General features: G+C 44.0%; 1 protein-coding gene across 6 annotated transcripts in view; it reads left to right on the top strand.

Moving 5' to 3' along the window:
- PHACTR1 (phosphatase and actin regulator 1) overlaps nt 1-26,433 on the top strand; it is a 545,181-nt gene that overhangs the window by 489,636 nt on the left and 29,112 nt on the right. For all 6 annotated transcript variants that reach the window (XM_082413295.1, XM_082413298.1, XM_082413299.1 and 3 more), the window contains 2 exons: nt 11,129-11,376; nt 13,138-13,294. In XM_082413295.1, the coding sequence (XP_082269421.1) occupies nt 11,129-11,376; nt 13,138-13,294 (405 nt within the window). The remainder of the gene's footprint in view (nt 1-11,128; nt 11,377-13,137; nt 13,295-26,433) is intronic.

Below are 26,433 nucleotides of genomic sequence, written 5' to 3' on the forward strand. Positions count from 1 at the left end.
TTTCCTTAGCAACCGGAAGATCAATCAACAATTTTTTACCGAGCACCTTTTCTGAATGGGGCTCTGTGCTTGGCACTGGGGATACAGCAGTGAACAAAATATAGAGGGTGCTGCCCTCGGCGTGGCTTAGAGTCTGCTGGGAGTGTGACCTGGGCGAGTCAGTACCAGCGAGGGAGCTGGGGGGAGGGGAGAGCACAGCAGGAGGTCAGCTGGTAGGTGGGCTTCTCTGGAGAGCTGCAGTTAAACTGAAATCTCAAAGCTAGGAAGAACCAGGAGCACCAGCCTGTGAGGTAGGTAGGAAGGTTTCTCCATTTACCTGATGAAGAACCAAAAGAGCAAGATGCTTAACTAGTGAGTGGCCCATCTGGGACCCAAACATGGTCCTCAGTCCACATCATGCCCACATCCAGCCAAGCATGACCTAGGACACTGGCTGATGTCGAGGGACAAAGTCATGTGGAAAAGCCACCACTGTTTGGTTCCTCCATCAGAAATGGAGGTTGCTGTTGGTGAGATTCTGGGTGTCTTATGGTTTTATTCATCACATCCTGACCCCAGCCACTATTTCAGAAATGTGGGTCATTGGTCCCTGGAAGGACAGACAAAGGGATGGGAATGATCTAATTTACATTCATTACCATGGCTGGAAAAAAAAGAAGCTCAAAACACATCCTCCACTCAGGGAAGCTCAGTCCCCTGGTCTATCTATAGAACGGCATCATTTCCTGCTGACTAAAGGCCAACAAAAAAAACAAAGGCTCCAATGTTGAGTTTCTTATCTCAGAAGGCTGTGATGAAACGTACAATGTGTGCCTGCTTTCCTAAAATGAAGCTGATTAACTGTTTTCTTGGGTGTCAGAGGTTACTTCCGTCGTTTTCCAGCCGCAGGCACTGCAATTTGTAGCATAACTTCTCACACGTTTTTGGGCTCCGAGAAGAAAACGTCTGACTGTTCCCTCTCCTTTCTGAAAACTCTCTTTATAACTCTGTGCAGTCAGAATGACAAAAGCTGTTCCTGTTTAGTTTCATTTTCAGCATCATATTGGAGGGTAATAAATTTTCTCTGTCCTTTCAAGAGATTATTGTCTTTTTTTTTTTTAACAATAGTTGCAGTTGAAATCATATGCGGGAAAGCAGTATCCCTTTATGACACGTTTTTCTTTAAAAATGGTGGTGAAGTGGTTCCCATGTATTTTCAAGGAAGATGAAGAATTTAAAATAGGAATTTTTAATTTCGAAACCTGCCCCTGATTTCCTAGGAGAGTATCAAAGGTGCTTGATGATGGGTAATCCCGTGCCCAGGGATGGGTCACAATGCTCCACTCTGCATCTACCTATTGTCATGTGATGGAGATACAGTGATGATTATAAAGCTCCCTTGAAAGGGAGCCAACTGTTTAATGACCCTGAGTTGCTGTAGATGTCTTGCATTCATTTCTTGATGAATTATTAAAAATAAGCTGCCTCTCCCTCACCAGTAATGAACAGGAAAGGTAAAACAGTCTCTTAATTTTCAAAGTCTAGGGATTTCTTAAAAACATGTGACTGTTTAAATGATAGGAAAATGCAGTGAAGGGGGATGGGAACCTGAGGGGTGCCATTGTGTTCTCAATTTATGTCTCTCCTACTTGGTTTAGTAGAGTCAAAAAGGAGAGTTGAATTTAAAAAAAGAGTTGAGTTTTCCAAAAATGAGACTCATTAAATGTTATTCTTGATGGAGACAGGACCAAGGAGAGAGGATACAGCTTTTCACTTCCCTGACATGTCATGGGGACATAGTAAAGGCAAAGAGAGTTTGAAATGAGTGCTTTTTACTGATTTAGGACTGGCATTTTACTCTCAAACTTTCTGAATCCTAGTTTTGTCTGTCTCTTGTAAATAGCAGGCCTCCTGTTTTAGGTAAACTTCTGTTTGTTCTTCCTGGTTTATTCATTTTTTTTTATGAAGGAAGATATTCAGGCACTTCCATCCTCTGGGGAGAAAGCAGGACAGAACAAAGTTGACATCCTCACAAACTTACCTTTCAGTGGAGGAGACAGACAGATGATACACCAATGAATATATTATATGCTGTGTATATACATCTATACACTGAAGAAAATATAAAGCAGGGGCGTGGGCATCACCTATGATGGTGGTACCTTTCTATCCTCGAGGAACTACGTCGTTAACGTGGCCACAATAAACCCATTGCATCCCTTCTTCTTCTTGTTGATGACACACCATTATGCAAGACTAGATTATCCAGCTTGGTGATTATTCTCCCCCAGTCTCTCTTGTATCCTGTTCTCTCTGCAGCCTACTCACCCCCAGCCATGGGCTACTCACACAAACACGGTCGTGCCACCCAAGTCAGGAGTTCAAACCTGTCTCAGTGTCCCATCATAGCCTCCAACCTTGGGGCTCTTCCCAGCAAAATTCATAGCAAAAAAAGGAGTTGAGTTCTGTGAACATCTGTTGTACTTGCTTTTTGTTTTACGATAATTATTATAGTCCATGTTTTTTTTAAATTTTTGGTGCCAATTGCCTTTCATAGTCAGCATGTCCATGTACAAGAAAATAGCGGCCTCGAGGGTTCTTTGGGAGAAAGCAGTGTGGTTAATGGAAAGGGCACAGGCCCTGGAGGGAGAAAACCCACGTCCACGTCCCTGTTGTTACCACAACTGAGTGATCACTTATTTCCTCAGAAATGTAACGTCCTCAGCCATAAAATCAGGATAACAACAATACCCTTCCTAACTTTGCAAGTTTTTGTGAAGATTAAATGAGATAATGAACATTTACGAAGTACTTTGATAGGACCCATAAAGGATCCTATGTGTTAACTATCGTTGCTGTTTTGAAAGACAGCCTGCTCCTTTGTCCTGATTTGTGGAGCCCCCTGGTGTATTTAATTACTAGAATGGAAATATTCCAACAGGGTGCAACTGGCCAACATCTTGTGAATGTTATGGAACGCTCTCAGGTTTTTGCATGTTCATCCCTATTTCATTTCTCAGGAAAATTACATCATTTGGAGCGACCCAGATGGGGAACAGAATCTCATCTTTCCCCCCACCACTGCCGGACAATAATTTAGGACCTTTGGTGTTAATTTAAATTTATTGTAGAATGTCATACAAGAAGAAGCCTTCTAGATCTTATCCAGCCCAACTACCTCACCTTACAAAGCAGCCTAACTCTGGACAGTCTTAACTGAAGTGGCCTGAGAGCGTAGAGTTAGGAAATGTGCTGACATTAAGCTGTCTCTGTTACGTTCTGTACTCACACCGTCCTGGGATGGAAGGCACACGGGTACCCTGGCATTCTTCCTTGCACAGATCTCTGTGCCTTATCTCTTTGGATTTTCTTCTTAGGAAGAACTCTAGATCACTATTTCCACAGCTTTAATTCTCCTTTCATAGGATATTTTCCCTACACAGCAAGACTATCTAAGGGTCAGGGATAATTATTTTAGTGAATTAAAAGATGGTAAGTATATTATGGCCTACTCTTGATTCCTAGAGACTTCAAATATTCGATTGACTTTTCCATCAGTTCCCAAAATGTGCACAAAAACAGGGCTGAGATACGAAGAGAATTAATAATCAGTCTCCGTCTTTGAAAGGCTTACAGTCCATGGGGTCAGGGGGGTAAATGCTTAGATGTGTGATTGTAACATAAAGCGACAGATGTTGTAACGGAAGTGGGCGTGGAAGCACAGAGAAGGGACTGTTTTCCACTGAAAAATCAGAAAAGGCTGCTCAAAAGAAATGGCATCGGAGCTCTCATTGAGGGTGGGTGGACTGCTCCAGTCAAACTCTGAGGGGCTATTTCTGAGGTGGGGGGATGGCAGGAAAGCTCACAACGTGCTTGGGAAGCGACAGGTGGCCTGGTGGCTGGAACACCGGGTGCGCGGTAAAGAATGGTAACAGATCAGATGGGGAGGAATTATGGGGCCAGATGGCGAGGTGCTCCCTAGTCCATTCCAAAGAGGGTGAGGTTTATCCAGTTGACAACGAGACCCTTCAAAGGTCTTTTAATTGGAATTGTATGACCGGAACTGTTTGACAGCAGTAGAGAGACGACTGGGTGGTGGTGAGGAGGAGAGAAGGTTCTGGAAAAAGAGTAAGTTTTGAAGCCATTTCAGGGCTCTGCTTCCGTCCAGATGACACCAGGACGAGCTCAGGCTCTACAGCCCCTACTGCCCGAGTTCAGTAATGCCTGCCCCCATCTCGCTGTCACCGTGGCTGCGTGCCTCATTTTTCCTCTCTAAAGTGGAGGGTAGCAGTAGTACCTGTCTAATAGGGTGGTGGTCGTTAGGCTTAAATGAATCCCTCCCTGGCACTATGTGAGCATTTAAAGTGTTAGCTCTTTCCACCATTATGTGCAGTGATCCAGGAAGAGTTAGGGAGACGCCGCCTAGGAGGTCAGGAGGAGGGGCTCCACGTTTCCCTGTGGCTTTAATTCCTGCTCCCCCACCTGCAAGAGGAACAGTGACCACAGCCCCCATGCGATGAGATCCGTTTGAATTCCAAGCCAACTCAGTGCTTAATCTCCGAAGAGTTTTTTTTTTTTTTAAAGTCTTTATTGAATTTGTTACAATATTGCTTCTGTTTTATGTTTTGGTTTCTTGGCGGGGAGGCATGTGGGATCTTAGCTCCCTGACCAGGGATCGAACCCGCACCCCATGCATTGGAAGGCAAAGTCTTAACCACTGGACCGCCAGGGAAGTCCCTCCGAAGAGTTTTGACGTGAATGGTCTAGAATAGATCTGATTATGTGAGTCAGCTTTTCCTCGGGGACTTGGACAGGTACTCTGGAAGATGCGGTGACTCTTTGGGGCCACCGGAGTGTCATTTTGTACATCACTAATCTGGGCCGCATAATGAGAAAAGCTGCTTCCCTCGAGTTGTTTTGGAGCTCTTGCATTAATGGGGTAGCTGCTCAGGGACTAGAGCAGCGGCACAGATGACATGCTCAGCGGAACTGTCATGGTGTCAGATCGTCGGTACCGCCCCCAGAGCACCAACCTGAGACACAGCAGGTCAGGAACTTAGGAGATGAGATCTGGGCAGTTCATCCTTCAGCAAATACTGCAGATTCCTGAGAGTTAATACCCAAGTTGCATGAGAAGGGACTCAGGTGGTACAACTGTGAAGATGCAGCAGGTGGCAAAGCTGTCGTGCATGCTCCAGGCCAGGGGTCCCCAAGTGGGCAGTTTTGCCCCCCGGAGGACATTGGGCAATATCTGGTGATATTTTGGGTTGTCACCACTGGAGGAGATGCCACTAGCATCTAGTGAGTAGAGACCAGGTTTGCTGCTGAACATCCTACAATGCACGAGACACCCCCCCCCACCCCTACAAAGAAGGGTCCAGTCCAAAATGTCAGCCATGCCAAGGCTGAGAGACTCTGGCCTAGGCCAACATTTAACCAGAATGTGACATATACGTCATTGGTGGTACCCAAAGTGAGTTTAAGACGAGCTTTTTTAAAGTTTTAATGGACACGTACTTATTTTAACGTAAGTTGTAAACACATACTTAACATAAAACCAGTGATTACAAAGATATTATTGCTTAAGATGAGGCTAAATTAGTATTTGAGTTTTGTTTTTTGTTTTTTGTTTTTTTTTAACCCCACATTTGTTTATTTATTTATTTTATTTTGGCTGGGTTGGGTCTTCGTTTGTGTGCGAGGGTTTTCTCTACTTGTGGCAAGTGGAGGCCACTCTTCATCGTGGTGCACGGGCCTCTCACTATCGCGGCCTCTCTTGTTGCGGAGCACAGGCTCCAGACGCGCAGGCTCAGTAGTTGTGGCTCACGGGCCCAGTTGCTCCGCGGCATGTGGGATCTTCCCAGACCAGGGCTCGAACCCGCGTCCCCTGCATTAGCAGGCAGATTCTCAACCACTGTGCCACCAGGGAAGCCCAGTATTTGAGTTTTTTTAAGTGTTGACTTAAAAATACAAAGTAAATAATAGCGTAAGTGGACATCAAATATGGCTCACACAAAAAAGCTAAGGAGTGTGGGATGATGCAGGTTAGAAGCCACTGGTTTGGACGAGGAGTCAGAAAACTTCTTCTGTAAAAAACTGGGTAGTGAATATTTGAGGCTCTGCTGCAACTTCTCAACAGTGCCATTTTGGTACAAAAGTCACCATGACAATAGGTAAACAGCTGAGTTCTTTTCCCATCCTGACCTTTCTAAACCCAGTGTCTAAGATGCATCCTTTAAACTCAGTGCCCCAGGTATGGCCTGACTGTGGCAGGAGAGGACACTATAACTTACCCTGGTTAGTAAGATTTAAAATATTTATAAAGTCATGATACCCGTTTTGTACACATGTTGTGGACAAAGCGTGATGTGTTCTCCACCTTGCATGTGTAGAGTTAGTGGGGTTTGGGTTTAACCAAAGTACACAGTCTTACAAGTATCACAATTCAATTTTTGGATACAGCATATTGAAACAGAGTGGGTTCAAATTCCAGCTCCTTCCTTTACTACCTACGCCCTCATGGGCCTATTAATTACCCTCTCACGCCTCCATTTCCTGCTTAATAAAATGAGGATAATGACACCTCTCCTTCAGGGTTGTTATAACAATGTAATGAGATGTGGAAGTCTCCAGAACAGTGGGCAACACATTCAGTAAATGTTTACTTTTTTCCTTTTCTACCTTCGTTCTTCCACATATTTGATTCTGTTATTAAGCCATGAATAAAAGTGCCAGTCAAGTCAGGGGCACCTATAGCTCTGCAATACACTGAAAATACTCCCTGAAAATTAAAGAATGATCTCTTCATTAATACCCTTTGAGTGTGACTTGTCAACCACTTAAAATGCACCTAGATGTCAGTGATTCCAGCCCATCTTTCCTTCAGCAAAAACAATAAACAATAACTGAGTGTCCACTTAGTGTCAGCCATGGTGTCAGGCACCTGCTACAGACATGAAGAAGACGTGGTGCCTGCCCCTGGAGGCATCTACTGCTTGGTTGGGGAGAGGAAGCTAATAAGCGAACGGAAGTTCCCAATTTTCACAATTGTGGAATCTCCTGAGAACCTAGGCAAAGTGTTGCCCAAGACAAGTATTGAAAGATAAATAGAAATTAACCAGGTGAAGGTGAGATGAGAGCACATCCCAGGCCAAAAGTGTGCAGTGCATTGTTGCATGTGAACGAAGGGTGAGTTGTATGGGGACAGAGGTGCGGAGGGGTTGCAAGGCTGGATGAATGATACAGGTCAGATTACGCAAGGCATTGCATGTCAGGCTGTGTCTGAATTACTGCTTCCAGGCTAACGGTTCTCCCTCTTCTCTAGCAGTGACACCTTTTATTCAGAGCAGGTCTTCTAAGTGACAACTCCATTCTAGAAAACCAGCGTTACTAAGACTGTTGGACTGGTGTCCCCCTTCCTGCCCATCACCACCAGCGGTGGAGGCCAGATGTAATACGTGGCTACATTTCAGTTGAGTTAGTTCTTTGCTGTGAATAATATAGCTCCTAATGTGGAGTTTTTTGAATTTTCGCTGTGTATCACTCTTGAAGCACTGGTTTTGTAGCCGAGGCAGGCATTCAGGGTTCTAACAGACGAGATGGCTACATCTGAGTTTCTGAAAGTTGCTTTGACGACAGTCTGGAGGATAGACTGAAACGGAGAATGTTTGGAAACCACTTGAAGGGCCCTTTCTATAAATAACAAGTGAGGGGCTCCCTTGAGGCCATGCCAGTGCGACACACATGCACCAGACCTACTAAAAAGATACCATTTACCCAATTTCGCCCAAGGAAACTGAGGCTCAGAAAAGTTAATAATCTGCCCAGTGTCATGAGAGAGTAAGTGACGGAACTTGGACTTGGATCTGTGTCTTGACTCCTCATACCGAGGCCCTGTCAGAACCTTTCTGGCCTCCTTCCCAGCTAACTCTTCTATCCCCTTGTGTCTTTGCTTGCTATCCTATGGTCCTCCAGAGCTGCCAGATGTGTGGAATCATCTGGTATTTGTCTTCCTCCTCAGCATTTTCCTAACACAGAGTTGGCATATATTTATCAATAGAATATTTGTTAAGACCCTTTTGGTGGATTCACCCAGCTTGCTGGAAAACACCTTCTTCGTCCTTATGGGAAACTGGACATTCTGTCACGTGCTAGACTGGCCGGATCGGCCAGGCGAGGTCTCCAGCTGTCGCTGTGATGCCCCAGCCAGGCAGTCGCTGGTCATCATGACTGGTCCCTATTTTCCAAGGCTGGCAGTCTTATATGTAGGACCTGCCCCAGGGGCTGAGGGACCTGCCTTATAAGCCCCTTCTTCTCAGGGTTTCACACTTCCCGTAGATCATTTCTTTTAATACATTTATTTATTTTTATTTATTTATTTTTGGCTGTGTTGGGTCTTCGTTGCTGCGTGCGGGCTTTCTCTAGCTGCAGTGAGTGAGGGCCACTCTTCATTGCAGCGCGCGGGCTTCTCATTGCAGTAGCTTCTCTTGTTGCGGAGCACAGGCTCTAGGCACAGGGGCTTCAGTAGTTGTAGCACGTGGGCTTCAGTAGTTGTGGTTTGTGGGCTCTAGAGCGCAGGCTCAGTAGTTGTGGCGCACGGGCTTTGTTGCTCCGCGGCATGTGGGATCCTCCCGGACCAGGGCTTGAACCGTGGCTCCTACATTGGCAGGCGGATTCTTAACCACTGTGCCACCAGGGAAGCCCCTCCCGGTAGATGTTTGAGAGAGGAGAAATCGCAGTCTCCTCTTTATCATAGACTACTTGGGAAGCTGAGTGTCGTATCTTTCTTTGCATAGTATTTCTCCTTTCTCTGTCCTCTTGAGGCAGTTTGGAGCCGTCCACCTTAAGGAACTCTTGTGCTTTCTAGTTTCCTACTTTTATTTCCTCAAAAGATTTTTCCCACCAGACATGAATAGCTATTGGCTTCTTTTCATTCTTGCTCTTGTCATACCCCAGCTCTCTGCCTTCACTGTAGCCAATAATTAAACTAGAAATGGGGGGGAGGGGAGAAAGCAGGGGTGGGGCAAAACAGGAGCCATGGAATTACAGTTTTGCTTCTTCCACCCCAACTTCCCTTAATACCCAGTGTAGAAATGCAAGCACGGTTGGAGCACGGTGTCCTTGTCTGATGGAAGGGCCTCCTCGTGCGGTGGGTCACTGACTCCTTAGTGTGGTCGGTCCCCTTTCAGTCAGCTATTGCATTTGTCACGCGAGACCATCCATTCTGTACTCCGCCTTCTTGTTCTCACTGCCATTCATATTAAATTAGGTGGGAAATGGGCCCCCTAACCTGCTAATGTCTAACTAAGATGCTGCATTTTTATAAATATGTGATTTAATCTTATTCAGTGGTTGAAGTTTTTTTTTTTTAAGTTGATTTAGTTCATTTCCTTGAACATCATAGTTCATGATGTGTTAACTAGATTTGCCATTTGTGTCACTAAAGAGTTATGAGAAAAATACAAAGAGAAAAACAGCCCTTTGGAAACAATGGAAGGAAGAAAGTGAATTGAATTTAAATTAGACATAGCAATCATTTAAAGTGTAATGAGGGACTTCCCTGGTGGCGCAATGGTTGAGAATCTGCCTGCCAGTCCTGGGGACACGGGTTCGAGCCCTGGTCCAGGAAGATCCCACATGCCGCAGAGCAGTTAAGCCCGTGCACCACAACTACTGAGCCTGTGCTCTAGAGCCCGTGCTCCGCAACAAGAGAAGCCACCGCAATGAGAAGCCCGCACACCGCAAGGAAGAGTAGCCCCCGCTCGACACAACTAGAGAAAGCCCGTGCACAGCAACAAAGCCCCAAACGCAGCCAAAAATAAATAAATAAATAAATAATTTTTTAAAAAGAAAAAGCTGAGATTTAGAAATTAGACACATTTTTAAAAAAATAAAGTGTAAGGAAAGTTTTAAAGGAGACCTAGCATGCATTCATGTGTCCTTAAGAGTTTTCTTTTGGATAAGATGTTCTAACGTAAAATTATTGCTAGATAGCATAGCCTCACACTCCGTTTCTTAACACATCAAACACTGTTGGATGGTAAAATGCATTCAGTTTCCTATGTTTAGAAATTCCTTAAATGAAAGACATAAATTCCACTTCAAGTTAATCTGAAAAAGAATTATAAAATTTAACTATGTGTTTCTGGCTCCATTATTCTTGCTGGACTGTCATTCAGAGCCGGTCATAAAAAGGATTCTAAATTGCTGTAGGAACCTTGGATAGACTCTAATAAGAAAATAACTAATTTTCTTTATTTTTGATAATACACATTTCCTGATTTTCTTACAATGAACCTCATGTGGCTTTTATTAAGAAGCAAATCATTTTTAATTAAAAACTATTTTTTATCTGAGTTGGCTCAACTAAAGGGGTAAAACGAAAAATATGATTATCATTGCTGCTGGGAACATTGACCTGCTGAAAAACCAGACTGGCGTTACCTGTGTCTGCTGAGGGTCTGACATGGTCCTTAGGAGACAGCTTGGTCTGAGTCACCCTTGCCCATGTCCACCCTGACGTCATGCGTGGGTCTCCAGCCTGGTGGTCCCACCTCTTCTGTTTCTCTGCATCTCCATCCGTGACATTTCAAACAATCCGCCCCACCAGTCATGCTGTTACAAGCTTTGAAAGCTGGAACTTCATGTATTGTCTCTTTCTTTCCTGGGCCTCTCACTTCACCATCAAATTAACCCTTTTACTCCTTTAAGACATGTGGGTTGCAAATGAACCTTCCTTTGACCATTGGGGTTGTTGCTCTGAACCAGAAATAAAAAGAGTTAAATTTAGTTTAAAAATTTTTTATTTTTTAAATTGCGGTAAATACACAGGACATGAAATTCACCATCTTCCCCATTCTAAAGTGTACAGTTCAGTGGCATTCACGTACATTCGCATTACTGTGCTACCGTCACCACCATCCATCCGCAGGGCAGTAGAATTCTCATTCCCTATTCCGTGCTGCTACCACCATCAGGTAACTCAGCTGCCCCAAAACAGTTAGCTGTTAGGTGAGAAATGAGACTTGAATTGCCCAGTAGACCTTTTGTCTCTTAGGATGGGACAGCTAAGTTTTTAAAAGGTTCCGATGCACTTCATATGACACGTTAGCCAGAATAAATGTGCTCTTTTCTCCTTCTGTTTAAACAGCTCTGAGCCGCGGGTGCCCTGCTCTACTTCTTACCACAGCTCTGGTTTGCACTCGGGTGACAGTGTCACAAAAGCAGGACCTCTGGGCCTTCCGGAAATAAGACAAGTGCCAACTGTTGTGATTGAATGTGATGACGATAAAGAAAATGTGCCTCGTGAAGCAGACTACGAAGACTCTTCTTGCCTGTACGCGAGAGAAGAGGAGGAGGAGGAAGAGGATGAAGATGACGACACCTCGTTGTATACCAGTGGGTGCATCCAAACTCTTCGCTCAGGGTGGGAGGGGCGTGGCTGGTGGGAAGAGATGCCCACCTCTGTGGGTTCTAATCTGAGGTCCGCGGTTACTGTTTCTTCATTAGTAAGATGAAAGGGTAACTGTCCTCTGAACGGCCTCAGAGCTCTAAAAATTACAACATCGTGCTACCATCTCTTGCCTCTTTAGATGTCTCTTTTTTTCTTTGGTGGCTTCCCTCGGGATGCAACACGCCATCAATTAAAAAAAAAAAAAAAGCAAGGAGGGGAGGCACCTTAAAATTCAATTCCAGTCTACAAAATGTATAAAAATACTAACCATTGTATATGGAACAAATTCATATTTAAGCATACCTCAACCACTGAATTTAAATTTCAGTGATCAACTGTTTAATGCGTGAACTTATAGCAACCTTTTACCGACTGTGTGCCTGACAATATGCTAAGGTTTTATTCTCATCGACATCTTACAACACTCAGGGGCATAAACTACTGCCCCATTTTACAGGTAAGGGGAGAAAATGGAGAGGTAAGGGACTTGCCCAGAGACTCACGTCTACTAAGTGGCAGTGCTGAGAGTTGAAGCTGCCTGTGTCTCATTCCAAAACCCACGTTCTAAAAGCGGTGGCAAAAGAAGGAAGATAAGTACTTACTATGTAAGATCCGAAGGAATCCCCCAAACTTGCTACTTCCCAGTCTCCTCCTCTTGCTTCACCCTCACCAGGCTTCAGATAGCTCGCTAAACTCGAGTGATGGAAATAGTCCTGGCGTTGAGGGGCAGCCGAAGGCCCACATGGTCCATGAGGGAAGGAGCTGTTGCCCAGCCTCTGCGCACCGTTTCCTGCCCGGAGAATGGAACGCTTTATACCAGGGTTTCTCAGCCTTGGCACAAGTGACGTCTTGGGCCAGAGAATTCTTTGTCATGGCGGCTGCCCTGTGCATTGTAGGATGTTGGGTAGCATTCCTGGCCCCTGCCCGCTGGGTGCCGGTAGCACCCTCCCCAGCAAACTCCAGTTTGACAACCAAAAATGTCTCTAGACTTTGCCACGTGTCCCTGGTGGGGGCAGAAATCACTCCTGATTGAGAATCATGGATTTATTCCAGCTGTGAGGAAGCCCTGCTCTAGGTGCTCAGAACCTCTTATGCTAAAGAGAAAAGCAGACCCAGAATATGGCCTGTTTCGATGAGCTTGCTGCCTCTCCCACCCCACACGGACCCCACTTTGCCCAACTTTACTTGCCTCCGTACCCTCCGGCCCCACCGTAGCTGATCCCTTTTGTCTCCTGTGATTCCCCCACCTATATCCATCACCTCTGAGCATCCACACACGCAGATGCCCACCGGCCTGCTGCCCGTTGGCCTCATTTATCCTGCACATGCCAGCCACTCCTCCTCCGTCCCTCCTCCGCCCTTTGCACTCTATTTTACGCTCTGCAGTCTGTCCCACCCTCCTTTGTGATGGTGCCCACATGGCGGGGGGTGGGGAGTTCCTGGGGAGCAGAGATCCAATCACAGGCCCTCCATGTGCCCCGCACATGCCCAGCATACCGCGAGGCAGAAAGGACATGCTGATTGCAGGAACTGTATGAAAGTCACATACTGTAACTTTCCTCCTTTGACCGAGGTCTTGACCGCGCTCAGGCGTTGGGCTCTTGTATCTGTCTCCCCGCCTCCCACCTTGTGGTCCACGGCTGTCCCTGGGGGGAGCCCGAGCAGGTTGGTGACAGCCTTATTACCTCATGTCTCCCTTCCTGCAGGCTCCCTGGCCATGAAGGTGTGCAGGAAGGACTCCTTAGCTATCAAACTCAGCAACAGGCCCTCCAAGCGAGAGCTGGAAGAAAAGAACATCCTTCCGAGGCAGACGGATGAGGAGCGGTTGGAGCTGAGGCAGCAGATCGGCACCAAGCTCACCAGGTAGGACAGCGCAGCCACTGGCTCCATGGATTTCTGTGGAAGAATTCAGCCTCCATCCTCAAATCTGTTTTGAGTGTCTCTGAAGAGCTCCCTGCAGAAAAAGTCCATGGAAAGCATTCCATTTCTTCTGCAGGGTTGCTTTTATGGTCCCCTCTTTTTCACTCATCAAAATCTTAGAAATTTCACTTGACTAAAGGTTCAAGCTGAGAGGAAGATTTGCAGGGAGAATAGCCACCTGTAGAACAATCCCCATCATCCAGTAGGATTGAGGACCTGTACACCTCGGCACTGTGGTTTGCGTAAGCACAAAGCAATCGAATAAATGGACTTTTCTGCTAGACTGTGCAACTAGAAGACATCAGTGGTGGGTAAAGATGCCTCCTTACTGAGCTGGGACTCTTCTTGAGTGATTGCCCCTATGAGTGGGTATTACAGACACAGGCAAAGCAGTATGTCATATTAATATGTTAAACACTTATGTGTGTATTTATAATCTAGTGCATCTTTATACAGTGTTAGCTAACATCTGTGACACACTTATTAGCCAGGCATTCTTCTAAACGTTTTATGTGTGTTCATTTAATCTTTGAGCTTCCCTATGGAATGGACATTTCTATGCCCATTTCACAGATGAGAACACCAGAGAGAACTTTAGTTACCTGCGTAATGTCAGACAGAATGGCTGTGGAGAGCTCCCTCTTGACCATATGTGATGCTGCCTCTGTAATAATAGTCACCAGGTGAGCCCTCACTTTGGCCCAGGTACCATGCTCATCGTTTGGATGCAGTGTGTAGAGGTCTCCCGGGGTTTCCTCCTGACTTTCCCACTTACTGCCCCATAGCCTCATGTAAGTCACTTATTCTCTTCCCCTGTGTTTTCTGCCTTTATAAGATGGGGAGTTGTAAGAATTAAACAATATAAGGAAAGCACTTAAAACAGTCTTTCTAACTTCCTCTAGGGAGCCTGTCCCATGGTGGGAGAGCCTGACTGTTAAACACCCTTCCTTCTGTTGAAGTGAAATCTCTGTCCATGCATCTCGCACCCATTGGTCATATTCTTTTCTTTCTGCAGCTACCTCACCCCTCTTAACACGCATGCTTTCGGGTACTTGGAGGCAACGATACTGGCTCCCCAAGTCTCCTTTCCTACACTGCATATAGCCACATCCTCTCTCTGGGGTTCAGTGGGTTGGGTAGATATAGTTCTAGGCTGCTTCCTGAACCAGCTTGTTCAATTTTACACCTGATACAAATAGGGCTCTCCACTGGGGAACTAGAAATAAGAGAAGGAGCAGATCCCTGACCCCAGCCCCTCTTCCCAAAAGTTCATGTCCATTATCCTTTGACTAGGACAAAGGAGCATGGGTATCCTTTATTCTAGTTCTTTCCCTCACTTCCACTTTCCCAGCTTTGTGACAGTATAAGCAGAGCCCCAGGATTGTGGGGAAAATTGAAAACTTCTCTGCAGATGCATGTGAGATGCCAACACATCTAGCTGCCCAAGGTGGCATCTTCTGTGGAGAGAGAGACAAAGGTGGGAGACACGGAAAGCGGATGTGTGCAGCTGGCCACTCTGCTTGTCCACCACAGAGCATTATCCACCAGGAGGAAAATGACAGAGTGAAAAAGGCCATTGTCCCAGAACACGCTCCTAAAAAGACACAGCCCAGCTTCTCACGCCTGAATCCATACCCGCATCCCACCACTATGAGCCCGTGGCTATGGCAGTGACACAACCCAGAGGTGGGAGGAGACATAGGCCACCCACGCCCTGCAAGAAGTTCTCTGCATTTGAAGATTTATCCTTGGAAATCATCCCTTTCCCAACCTTTCCTCTTCTGACAGCACTTAAATACTGCTCAGGATTCATAAAATCCACTGAGCATTCACCATAGTGATGTCTATTCCCAACCCTCTTTCACCCTGGTCAGTAGAAGAAGACACACTGACCAGGGAGAGAAAGATGGAGGTAGAGAGGACAGCATTGGGAATATTCCAAGTGTTGAGCTCTGAGTCCATTTCTTCTTCGTTCACTCTTTCAACTAGGGAGTTTATTTCCTTCTGGTGTAACCCTTGGCATCTCAGCCAGATTACAGGAACTGGGCCTAAAGGAAAGGTCATCAGGAGTGTTGAGCAGGTCAGCAAAGTTGTACAGAGTTCAGCAAGTCTGGAGGGGAGGCCTAATCCACATCTCAAAGTCTTCTTTAGAAAGGAATTTTAAGGACTATTCTCTTTTGAATGAGAACCCAGCTTGGTGCTTCCAGCCACTCATTTATCCTGAAGCCAGGGCAGAATGAAGGAGAAATCTGAGAAGCAGAAGGTGCCCATGGTAGAGAGAGAACTGATCTGAGGCCCAGAGCCTTGGCTTCTAGCTCTGGTTCTGAGGGTTTCCTAAGCAGATGTTTGCTCACTCTGGGTCTACATTTCCTAATCTGAGGGGATTAGATCATCTGATCACTTTGTGCAAACTGTGAACTTCATTATCATCAAAAGTAACTAAAAGTATGTAGGAATCTGTTGTAGAGTTTGCATTTCCGAAGCTACAGGGCTGCGGCTTTCTTTGGCTATTTGAGGTAGTAAGATGTACTGGAAATCTCAAGCTCTTTGAAAAGCCTACGGCCAAGTCTGCGGTCCTCATGGAGTGAGCAAGATAGAAAACATAATTTTAGTCTGACAGTTTTAATAGCATAAAAGAATAATGTAGTGCTCCAAGAATAATCCCAAATTGGGGGAAGGGAGCAGAAACATCAAGTAAAATGATATCAAGTATTAAGGGAGAGTTTCTACCTAAGAATGCAAAAATATTGTTCTTCCAAAACTGTTTTCTCATTGATGCTATTGGGCAGACTCTCCTAAACCTCGGTCATCAAGTCATCTGGATGCTTTGATAGTAAATAACTGTTTCAACCAACCGTCATTTGAGAAGTGAGGGCTGCCCTTGAGACGTGAATGTTGTCAGCTGGGTGTGCTTTTCTCTTCTCCTTATGTATACAGACTCAGGCCGGTTGCAGAGAACCAAGGGGTCAACACGTCCATCCGCTGGTGTGTCCGAGGGATGAAATAGTAGAACTTTGACTTAAATGTATTTTATGTCATTCTTTTTAAATCGATTGTGTCTGTGTTATAATACACATATATATCAATGCAGTAGTATCAATACTTGTATATAACTTATAAATAAAGAAATGGCATGTGTGGGGATACATGCTTAAAAAATTAAATTGACGGAGTTCTCAAGAAGCTTCGAGCCCACAGGTCTGAGGGTCCCTTCTCAGGGCTGCGTGAGCAGGTCCTTTCCTCTCCAAGGACCTCCAGTCAGTGGAAATGTAGAGACCTCAGGGCCATCCCTCGCCCCTCCAAAGCCCCCAAGTGCAAGACGCTGCTGCTTTCTCTCTGAGTCTCTTCTCTGGGCCCTTCAACCTGAACCCTAGGAGGTGGTCAGCCTGTGTGATCTTAGCTATCCAGTCCACTTTCAGCCCCCTTCATTTACCAAGCTTTTTACTCCCCTAAGATTAATATTCAACCCACATGACTCCATGTTATTTATTTGAAATACATCTTACTACCCCCTCCTCCCCCCCCCCAAAAAAAATCATTATTTAAAAAATTAGACATGGAGCCATACTTCTCAGTGTTCATAGTGACCTCTTGATCAGCCAGAGGACAGCTGATATGTCCCTAAGCCACTTTCCAGCTTGGGGCATTGATTGGTTGAAGAAATGACCCCCCCCCAACTAAAGGATGGCGCTCAAGACCATTGGGAATGGGGTTTTGAGGGACTAAATAGAAGTCTGATGCCTAAAGGAGTTGTTCTTTTTCTTCTGAAACATCCTTTAGAAAGTGAATCATCCTGTAAGTCACTAAGACTACTTACTTTTTTAAAAAGGAGCTAAGACCCTGAAACGTGATCTGTTCTTGGTTACTCAACAGCCAGTGTGCCTAAACCTCCTCTCCAACTGAGGTCCCCTCCCTCAGTCCCCTCCAATACCTTCTGTAAGGTTTGGATCAGACAGGGGGAGAGAAAGCCTGGGAAGGACGATAAAATGGGAGGTGCCTTGCAGTATACGTAGGAGTATATAATCTAAATTAAGCTCAGGAATAAATAAGGATTCGGGCAATCTGCCTCTGTGACATACTTGTTCCCCTAAAATATCTCTTCACCCTTAAAATATCCATGTCCCACTCAGGGGTGAACTGTCATCATCTTTTTTTTTTTTTCTTTTTTTAAAGTTTATTTCTATTATTTTATTTTTTATACAGCAGGTTGTCATCACCTTTTTTGCAATCGTGGTTGACCACGGTGTTTTCAGCGTCCCTCTGAGCTGGAGCAGGCATAGCCCCGTCTTAAAATGGGAAGCATCCCTACAGGGAAGCTCTTTGGAAACCTTGCTGGGTTTTGGAAAGGATGTTTCTCCTTGTGATGTCCTTTTCCTAGACCAGACATAGCTGGTGATTCAGGCCACTCACCTATGATTCTTGCCAACAATCAAAGGAGATGCTGACTTAATTTCAGCTACAGGGAGTATTCGTTTTCTAGGGCTACCATGACAAAGTACCACAAACTGAGTGGCTTACACAACAAAAATTTATGGTCTCACAGTTCTGGAGCCTGGAAGTCTGAAATCAAGGTGTTGGCAGGGTTGGTTCCTTCTAAGGGCCGTGAGGGAGAATCTGTTCCAGGCCCCTCCCCTGGCTTCTCGTGGTTCACTGACAGTCTTTGCTCTTCCTGGTCTCTGCCTTCATCTTCTCCCGGCATATGTGTCTCTGTGTCCAAATTTCCCCTTTTTATAAGGACACCAGTCATCGTAGATTAAGGTCCAACCCTCATCCCCTTGTTTTAACTTGATGACCTCTGTAAAGACCCTATCTCCAAATAAGTTCACACTCTGAGATGCTGGGGGTTAGGACTTCGACATTTGTATTTTGGGGAGATACAATTCAACCCATACCATTTGTGGAAGCATAAAGTGGGTCTACCTAGAAAAGGAGTCACAAACTCAAATGCACACCTGGGGCCAGGCAGGTATTGAACATAAGGGAAGTGGGCAGTTCTAAGATTGTTAACAGGGAGTGCTGGAAACTGGGGTGAGATGGAAAGTCCATCCTTTATCAAAAGGGGTCACCACTCTTCAGCTTCAGTCCCCTGTTGTTTCGGAGAAATGAAAGACCAGTTTGTCAGATCTTATTAAAAAAAAAAATCTGGATTTTTTTAAAATGAAAATTCCAAATTTTTTAAACATTGGACAGACCAAACAATATAATTATGGATTAAGTTTAGCCCCGGGATCATGTCTCAGCCTTTGCCCCCTGGATATAATCTCTGACCTGGAAACCATAGGTTTTCCTATCTACAGTATAGTCCTAAATTCTATGGGCATGCAATGTACACTTTGAGGACATGAGATAGAACTCTTCCGTGTGTGATAAATGTCAATGTGAGCATGTGCATGTGTCTCTCTGTAGCAGTTGGGAATTAACATCTTCTAGGATCCAAATTAATTTGAATGTGGTTATGTGGATTAATCACTAAAGCAATATACTCTATTCCTAAAAAGAACTTTTGACCCAGCATTCAGGAATTTAGTCAATTGGTTTTCAGAGTGTTTGTGACTATGGAAAAACACATTAAGTTGAATGAAGAAATTGGTTGAAATAGCTGTCACTGCTTTCTTTTCCTTAATGCGTGTTGAGTCTGGGAATCAGAAGGATTTAAGGTTAAAGCACTGGTAATTGTTGATAGTTTGAGTCTATACATACAGCATGAGATCCACACCAAGCATCATATGGCAGATCAGATGTAGGACCTGCCTTTGAAAATTACCAAAATTCTCCCTCTTCTTTCCTCCTTGGTATTTACGTTTGCCATCTCTTAAATAGCTGTTGTCTTTGCGGTGGCAGGGGGGTGGGGAATGAGATAGGGGAGGTGGAAAAATGATGACCTGATCATCCCCATGAAACCTCATGTGTTATTCTCTCTTATTCAGAATTTAATATGCTAGAAAGAAAGAGTATTCTAAATCTGTATTTTATGCTCCTAAGTAGTTCACACTTAGTAGGCAGAATATAAAATAATATGTACAGAGGATTATGTGCTGCTTTAAATCATAATACAATGTTCAAGGGAGAAACTTGAAATCCATTTTTCATGCTTATAGCACAGGCAATAAAATGCAGTAATCCTGACTTCTGACCGTAGCTTGCATACTGTTGATGGTTTGGGAAAGTCAGTGTTACGAGTCTCGATACACCGGAGCCTAGTTCCAAGGTGGCAGATGGTATCTCCCCCCAAACCTAAGGGCTGATGCTAAGTGTGAGCTGGTACCTTCCCGGGCTACGTGATTTCTTCTGCTGCAAAAGCGCTTTCTGAAAAAAGGAATAACAGGGCTTCCCAGGTGGCTCAGTGGTTGAGAATCTGCCTGCCAATGCAGGGGACAGGGGTTCGAGCCCTGGTCTGGGAAGATCCCACATGCCGCGGAGCAACTAGGCCCGTGAGCCACAATTACTGAGCCTGTGCGTCTGGAGCCTGTGCTCCGCAACGATAGAGGCTGCGATGGTGAGAGGCCCGCACACCGCGATGAGGAGTGACCCCCACTTGCCGCAACTAGAGAAAGCCCTCGCACAGAAATGAAAACCCAACACAGCCATAAATAAAATAAATAAATTAATTGAAAATATATATATATTTAAAAAAAAAGGAATAACAATCAAAGGCTCTATGAATTCAATTCAACTTTGGCTGACTGAGGGTGCCCTGGACGTGTGTCCCTGTGAATCACTTGAAAGAAAGAAGGGAGGAAAATAGACTCGAGTGAAGGTTTGGAGGAGCTCCCTTGTCCACCTGGCTTTTGCAGCCTTGCAGCAGCATCTGCACCCTCCTCATCACCCCTTTGACGGTGATGAAGGATGGAGTGGGGAGGGGACCAGAGAGGAGCGGCAAGAGGGCACTTGTGTCCGCTCATCTTCACATCCGCAAAGCCTGGGTGGGAATGGCTCAGGTCAGTGGGCTTTTTCTGTGGATTCTGAACCCTCCCATAAACAAAACTGAAATTAAGAACCAGTCACCAAGCTGAACTGAGTGATGGGAACAGGCTAAATCAGGGTGAAATATGACGAGAATGGAGTTATTGAATCCTGCAGCATTTGCATAACAAACATGTGGAATCTTCGAGCAGCTCAGCTGCTTTCAGATCATTTGACATCTCCCATTAACTCACTGCGTAAAATAGAAAATCCTCTCTTAAAAGCCCTCCAGAAAGGCTGACATCTTCTGAAAGGTGCTGAGTTGAGTCGAGGCTACAGCGTGACCTGACTGATAGAAAGTGAAGGGCAACTACACACCTGTTTCTGTTTGTTTGTCTGTTTTCGCTGATTGCCATTCTTTTGTTTGTTTTTTGAATTTTATTTATTTATTTTTTATACATCAGGTTCTTATTAGTTATCTGTTTTCTACATATTAGTATATATATGTCAATCCCAGTCTCCCAATTCATCCCACCACCGCCCACCCACCCCCTCACTCCCCACTTTCCCCCCTTGGTGTCCGTACGTTTGTTCTCTACATCTGTGTCTCTATTTCTGCCCTGCAAACTGGTTCATCTGTACCATTTCTCTAGATTCCACATATATGCATTAATATACGATATTTGTTTTTCTCTTTCTGACTTACTTCACTCTGTATGACAGTCTCTAGGTCCATCCACTTCTCTACAAATGACCCAATTTCATTCCTTTTTATGGCTAAGTAATATTCCATTGTATATATGTACCACATCTTCTTTATCCATTCATCTGTCGATGGGCATTTAGGTTGCTTCCATGACCTGGCTATTGTAAATAGTGCTGCAATGAACACTGGGGTGCATGTGTCTTTTTGAATTATGGTTTTCTCTGGGTATATGCCCAGTAGTGGGATTGCTGGGTCATATGGTAATTCTATTTTTAGTTTTTTAAGGAACCTCCATACTGTTCTCCATAGTGGCTGTATCAATTTACATTCCCACCAACAGTGCAAGAGGGTTTCCTTTTCTCCATACCCTCTCCAGCATTTGTTGTTTGTAGATTTTCTGATGATGCCCATTCTAACTGGTGTGAGGTGATACCTCATTGTAGTTTTGATTTGCATTTCTCTAATAATTAGTGATGTTGAGCAGTTTTTCATGTGCCTCTTGGCCATCTGTATGTCTTCTTTGGAGAAATGTCTATTTAGGTCTTCTGCCCATTTTTTGATAGGGTTGTTTGTTTTTTTATTATTGAGCTGCATGAGCTGTTTATATATTTTGGAGATAATCCTTTGTCCGTTGATTCATTTGCAAAGATTTTCTCCCATTCTGAGGTAGAATGATATGCTAATTAATTTGATTGTGGTCATCATTTCACACTATAGACATATATGAAAACATCACATCGTACACCTTAAATATATACAATTTTCATTTGGCAAAAACAACAGTAAATAAAAGGCTTTTCACATCAGCTGAAGGAAGGAGGCAGCCAGGTGGCAGTTGCTGTGCAGAGTCATGGTTGATCTGAAGGGAGCAGATCACGTGGAAAGTTTGTGAGGGTCTGTGCTGGGGCCGACATCACTACATGCCCATGATCTGTGTCAGTGAATGGACTGCTCCTGAGGGCCAGGAGATCAAAATAATCTCCATTAGAGAAAAATGAGACCCAAAATAAACATTGCTGATGTTTAAAGAAAAAACTAGCTTAAGTACAACTGGGAGATCTCAGAGAGGAACAGTGGACCTTGAGCTGAATAAGTTTGTTTTCTGTGGGTTTAAGGTTAACTTTTCAGGGAAACAAGTTACTAAGGGAGACCATGGAACCTCGACAGATTGATTCTGTTGGAATTCTATTAGAATTGATGGTGCACAACACTGTATGAGGTATCATTTAGAAGGTAGCTGGAGGGAACTCCCTGGCGGTCCAGCGGTTAGGGCTCAGTGCTTCCATTGCAGGGGACACGGGTTCGATCCCTGGTTGGGGAACTCGGATCCCACAAGCCCTGCAGTGTGGCCAGAAAAAAAAAAAAGGTAGCTGGATAATCATCCTTCAAAGAGGTTAGTCAAGGTTACCCATTGTTCTCTGTTTTAGCCTGGGAAGGAGATGCTGATGGCAGGTTCTGTGGGGAAAGTGTGGGTCCTTCTGGACCACATTCTTTGATTGGTGGGAATGTATTTTAGACTATTTCTCTTTCCATTTTTTTTCCTTTAAATGTTCCTGGAAGAATGGGGATGGGACAGGGCTCTGGATAATTTAATCACTGAATAACCATTTACGTGTTAATAGGAACAACTTCAACTTGAGTTGTCAGACCATTTTTCTTGTAATATATTTTTTTTCTTTCCTACAATCTTTTGATCCCTCTATAAACTAAAACAGTCATAAGGATGTGTCATTGCTATCATCCTTTTATTCATGAAAGGAGCTCCCAAAGCCATTTGTGAATCTATTGGGAGGCAATGAATAAACAATGAGTTAAATCATCTTATGAAGCACCAAACTTTGGTTGAAAGATGATTCTGTCACATGGAATAATACTTCAAAATCTGGTCTAGTGCTTTCAGATTAGCTTATTTGGAGTTTTTTTTTTCCACAGTGAGCTTTGTACCTATATCACAAGGAGTCTGTTTGTGAGTTTCTTTACCTCCTTCACAATTGCATCTTCTGAATGTGAAGAACTATAGAATAGAGCACTTTAGAACTTCAGTGGACACTCACTACCACTGCCTCTAGTACCCTGAATTTTACAGTTAAAGAAACTGAGGCCAAAAGCAATTAAGCTGCTAGCCAAGTTCATATAGTTACCTGGCTACACTGGGATCTGAAACCAAGACCTCTGACCCCAGCCAGTGCTAAAAATTAATATCCCCCAGAAAGGGGAGAAATGTATTCACTTCTCACTGGAAGAAACAGGCCAGTTATTTGTTAGAAAGTATGACAAGTCATAGATCTCAGTTGATTTTCTCAATTCATGTCTGAAAGAGAAATGACTCAAAGGTTTTGAATTAAATCTTTAAGAAACATTTTCAGAAGTCAAAAAGCCCATGAATAAGGAATCTGTGAATTCTCTCATAGGTAGTTTCTTTCATGGGCACTGTTTCCTCCTCAATCCCACGTAGCTAAAAGAACATTTAAATTAAGTGCCCAAGTGAGAGACATTTCCCCATCTTAATAGTTAATCACAGCTGAGAAAATCTCGTTAATAATTTTTGAAGACTGATCAGGTACTTTTGAAGATTCTGAATCTGATGCCTTAGTTTGGAGTTGGCCTGTTCTAGTGATTCTGTCATTCAGATGATAGATGAAGCTCTAATCCGTTATACTTAGGAAGATTTCTTTGTTCTTTGTTTCAATGGAGAAGTTGGCATTTCTAGTCTCCAGGATAATTTCCATGGTATGTAGCGTACTTTCTCCCTCATCCACCAACTTTGGCTGCAGGTTTGATTGAAGGTGATTTTTCGACAACTCCCCTTAGAGCTTGCACACAGTCCTGAATATTTAAATAGCAGAACTGGATTACAGCTGAGACATTTGCAGAACAGTTGTTTTTCATAGGTCCCCTCACATCTTTGTTTACTGGCAAAAAAAAACCCTAACTCTCGTGCAAAATGCTAATAAGAGTAATTCATTTTATTTATCTTCATTATATTCATTTCACTCTTCTTGGTTGAGAATGCAAAGATTTTTAGAATAGCCTTGAAAATTGCATATATGCTAACTAAACAGTAATTTTTTTGACAGAATATAAACAGGAAAATCATCCAAAGACACAAACCCTGGAAAATCGCTTTTCCCTCTGATTCCGAAGGCAATTCCTTTGAAATATAAGTGAATACGCTTCTATTTTAGGAAGTGTGATCATGAAAATTTTATGTTCTGTGCCCACTGAACCATTAAAACAATAGTTCTTCAAAACGGGCAGCCTTATTAGTGCCTTTGAAAAAAACAGCAGGCAGACAGATAAATAGTGGGTACTGACAGGTGATCAGTGTGTTGAAAAGAGTTTTACCTACGGTAAATCCAACCCTCCTTTGGACTGTTATGATTTTCCTTGTGTTGCTCATCTTCATATTGTAACTTATCAAGCTCCCCTTTGAAAGATGCTGAGAGAGGTCATTACATCTTCCTGGGAGTTAAAATGAGAGCTGCGCTCCCCAAGTTTGATGGAACCAATGAGTCTGCCATCTGCACATTCCACCCCAAGCTGCCCAGGCAATGTCCCATCCACGGGAAGCCTTCAGCACACCCTCGAGTGACCTGGCACTTCCTTTAGGTTCGCGGAAGCTGAGTGAGGTTGAGTGGGTACCTTCTGCCTGGCGCCCGCTGTGTCCATACAGCACATCCTTGGAGGGTTACTCCATCTCATTTCTGTCTCGCGTTACCCTCTCTCTTCACAGTCCTTAACCACATGTAGCCATTTGGAGCCACAGCCTATGAAATCTGATTCTCACCCCACAGTCAACAGCAGCACCTGGATAACACTCAGGCGTTTCCCGTGAAGGAGCTGTAAATTCATACAACTTTGTCCAGGCAGAAACAAAATAAGCTTATTCATTTAAAAAAAAAAAAAAGCATATATATATAATGTCAGGTTTAGCCTACCTAAGAAATTAGCTTAAATTTGTCCTGCATTTACATTGTGTGTTACATGATATGTTTCCTAATTGATTAATAATAGAATGCTGATGTATGTGTGCATGCACACACACACACACACACACACACTCACACACACACACACACACGAGAGAAAAGGATATGGCCTACTGTCCACCAGGCTGGGAGCTAAGGATCCGATGTTAGATATGTGCTATGAATTCATGGTCTCTTTTTGGGAACATACTTGAGGGGATACAGTCTCTTCTTACAAGCGATCTGTCTCCCAATCCATTGTGTAGATAAGGCCAAGAAATTAGTAAAAGTGTTTATATTTGTTTCCTGTATGGTCAAGGTAAAGTCGGTCGAAGCAGCCATATCACGCTCCCTTTTTACATTCTTTTTCTTCTTTGCCTTTCCCATATTATAGATCCTTTCCTAGACAAATAAACCCATTCCATTATTAGAACTCCATTTTTCCTGATTCTTTTAGAATTAACAAATAGATTTTCAAAAAATGCAAAAGTGCAAATCCAAACTGGTTAGACATTCCTAAAATCCACCATGCTGCTGGGGGAAAAAAGATGTGTGTGTGTGTGTGTGTGTGTGTGTGTGTGTGTGTGTGTATACACACATACATACATATATATGTGTGTATATATATACATATATATGATGTCTGTTACATATATATTCTTTACCACTCTTTTGTTCTACAGGACTATTGGTTTTAAAATGAAGCTTTATGTTAAAATTGTGGAGTCATAGATCAGGAAACAGTATGGAAATGAGACTTTCAACAAAGGAGAATTATAGAAAACTTTGCAAAATCAGTTGATCAAAATCCCCTCTACTGGAGCATCTGGGACTCTTTGGGGGTTTTTGTGTTTTCATCTCCGGGTTTCTAAACAGCGTGAAATCTCATCTGAACTGGAGTTGTGATTTTTTCCAGAAATAGGAGCTTAGAAGAGGCCCTGAGAGGCAGCTGTAGGAAAATAGCTGTAGTCCTGTTGAATGAAGAGGAGAGAAGGGACTGGGGATTCTTGACAGCTGTCTCCCAGCCTCTGTCTCACATAAGACCCTTCAGCCTCTCCTTGGGAGGTGCTGATGGCCCCAAGATGACAGATTGGCCTTTGGGGGGAACAGGAAAAGAGCATGAGCTGCACAGACCCTGTAGGTCCTGGAGTCGTCCAGGTGTCGTAGTCAGAGCAGGCGCAGGAGGAGGCATCAGGGGACCTACTTCCAACTTGCCATCCCTTGCCTTGCTTTGGAAAGTAGTCAAGGGTTGTATACATTGTTTACTGACGCCCAACAAAGCAAGGCATTGGGGAAATCTGGAACCACAGTATTTTGTGGATGAATGAGTGGATGAATAAGTATATATTCTTATGACATTTCTGTATTGTCTAGACTGCACAAGTCATCCTAACCATGATACTGTCCAGGACAGTCACTCAACAGTGAACCCCGGAGTTTCCTCTTTTCATTTGAATCACTTTTTGTCCTTGTTCCAGAGATCTGTTCATCAGAAGCAATATTCT

The sequence above is a fragment of the Balaenoptera physalus genome (genome assembly GCF_965194825.1).
Source record: "Balaenoptera physalus genome assembly, chromosome: 11".
NCBI classification, from domain to species: domain Eukaryota; kingdom Metazoa; phylum Chordata; class Mammalia; order Artiodactyla; family Balaenopteridae; genus Balaenoptera; species Balaenoptera physalus.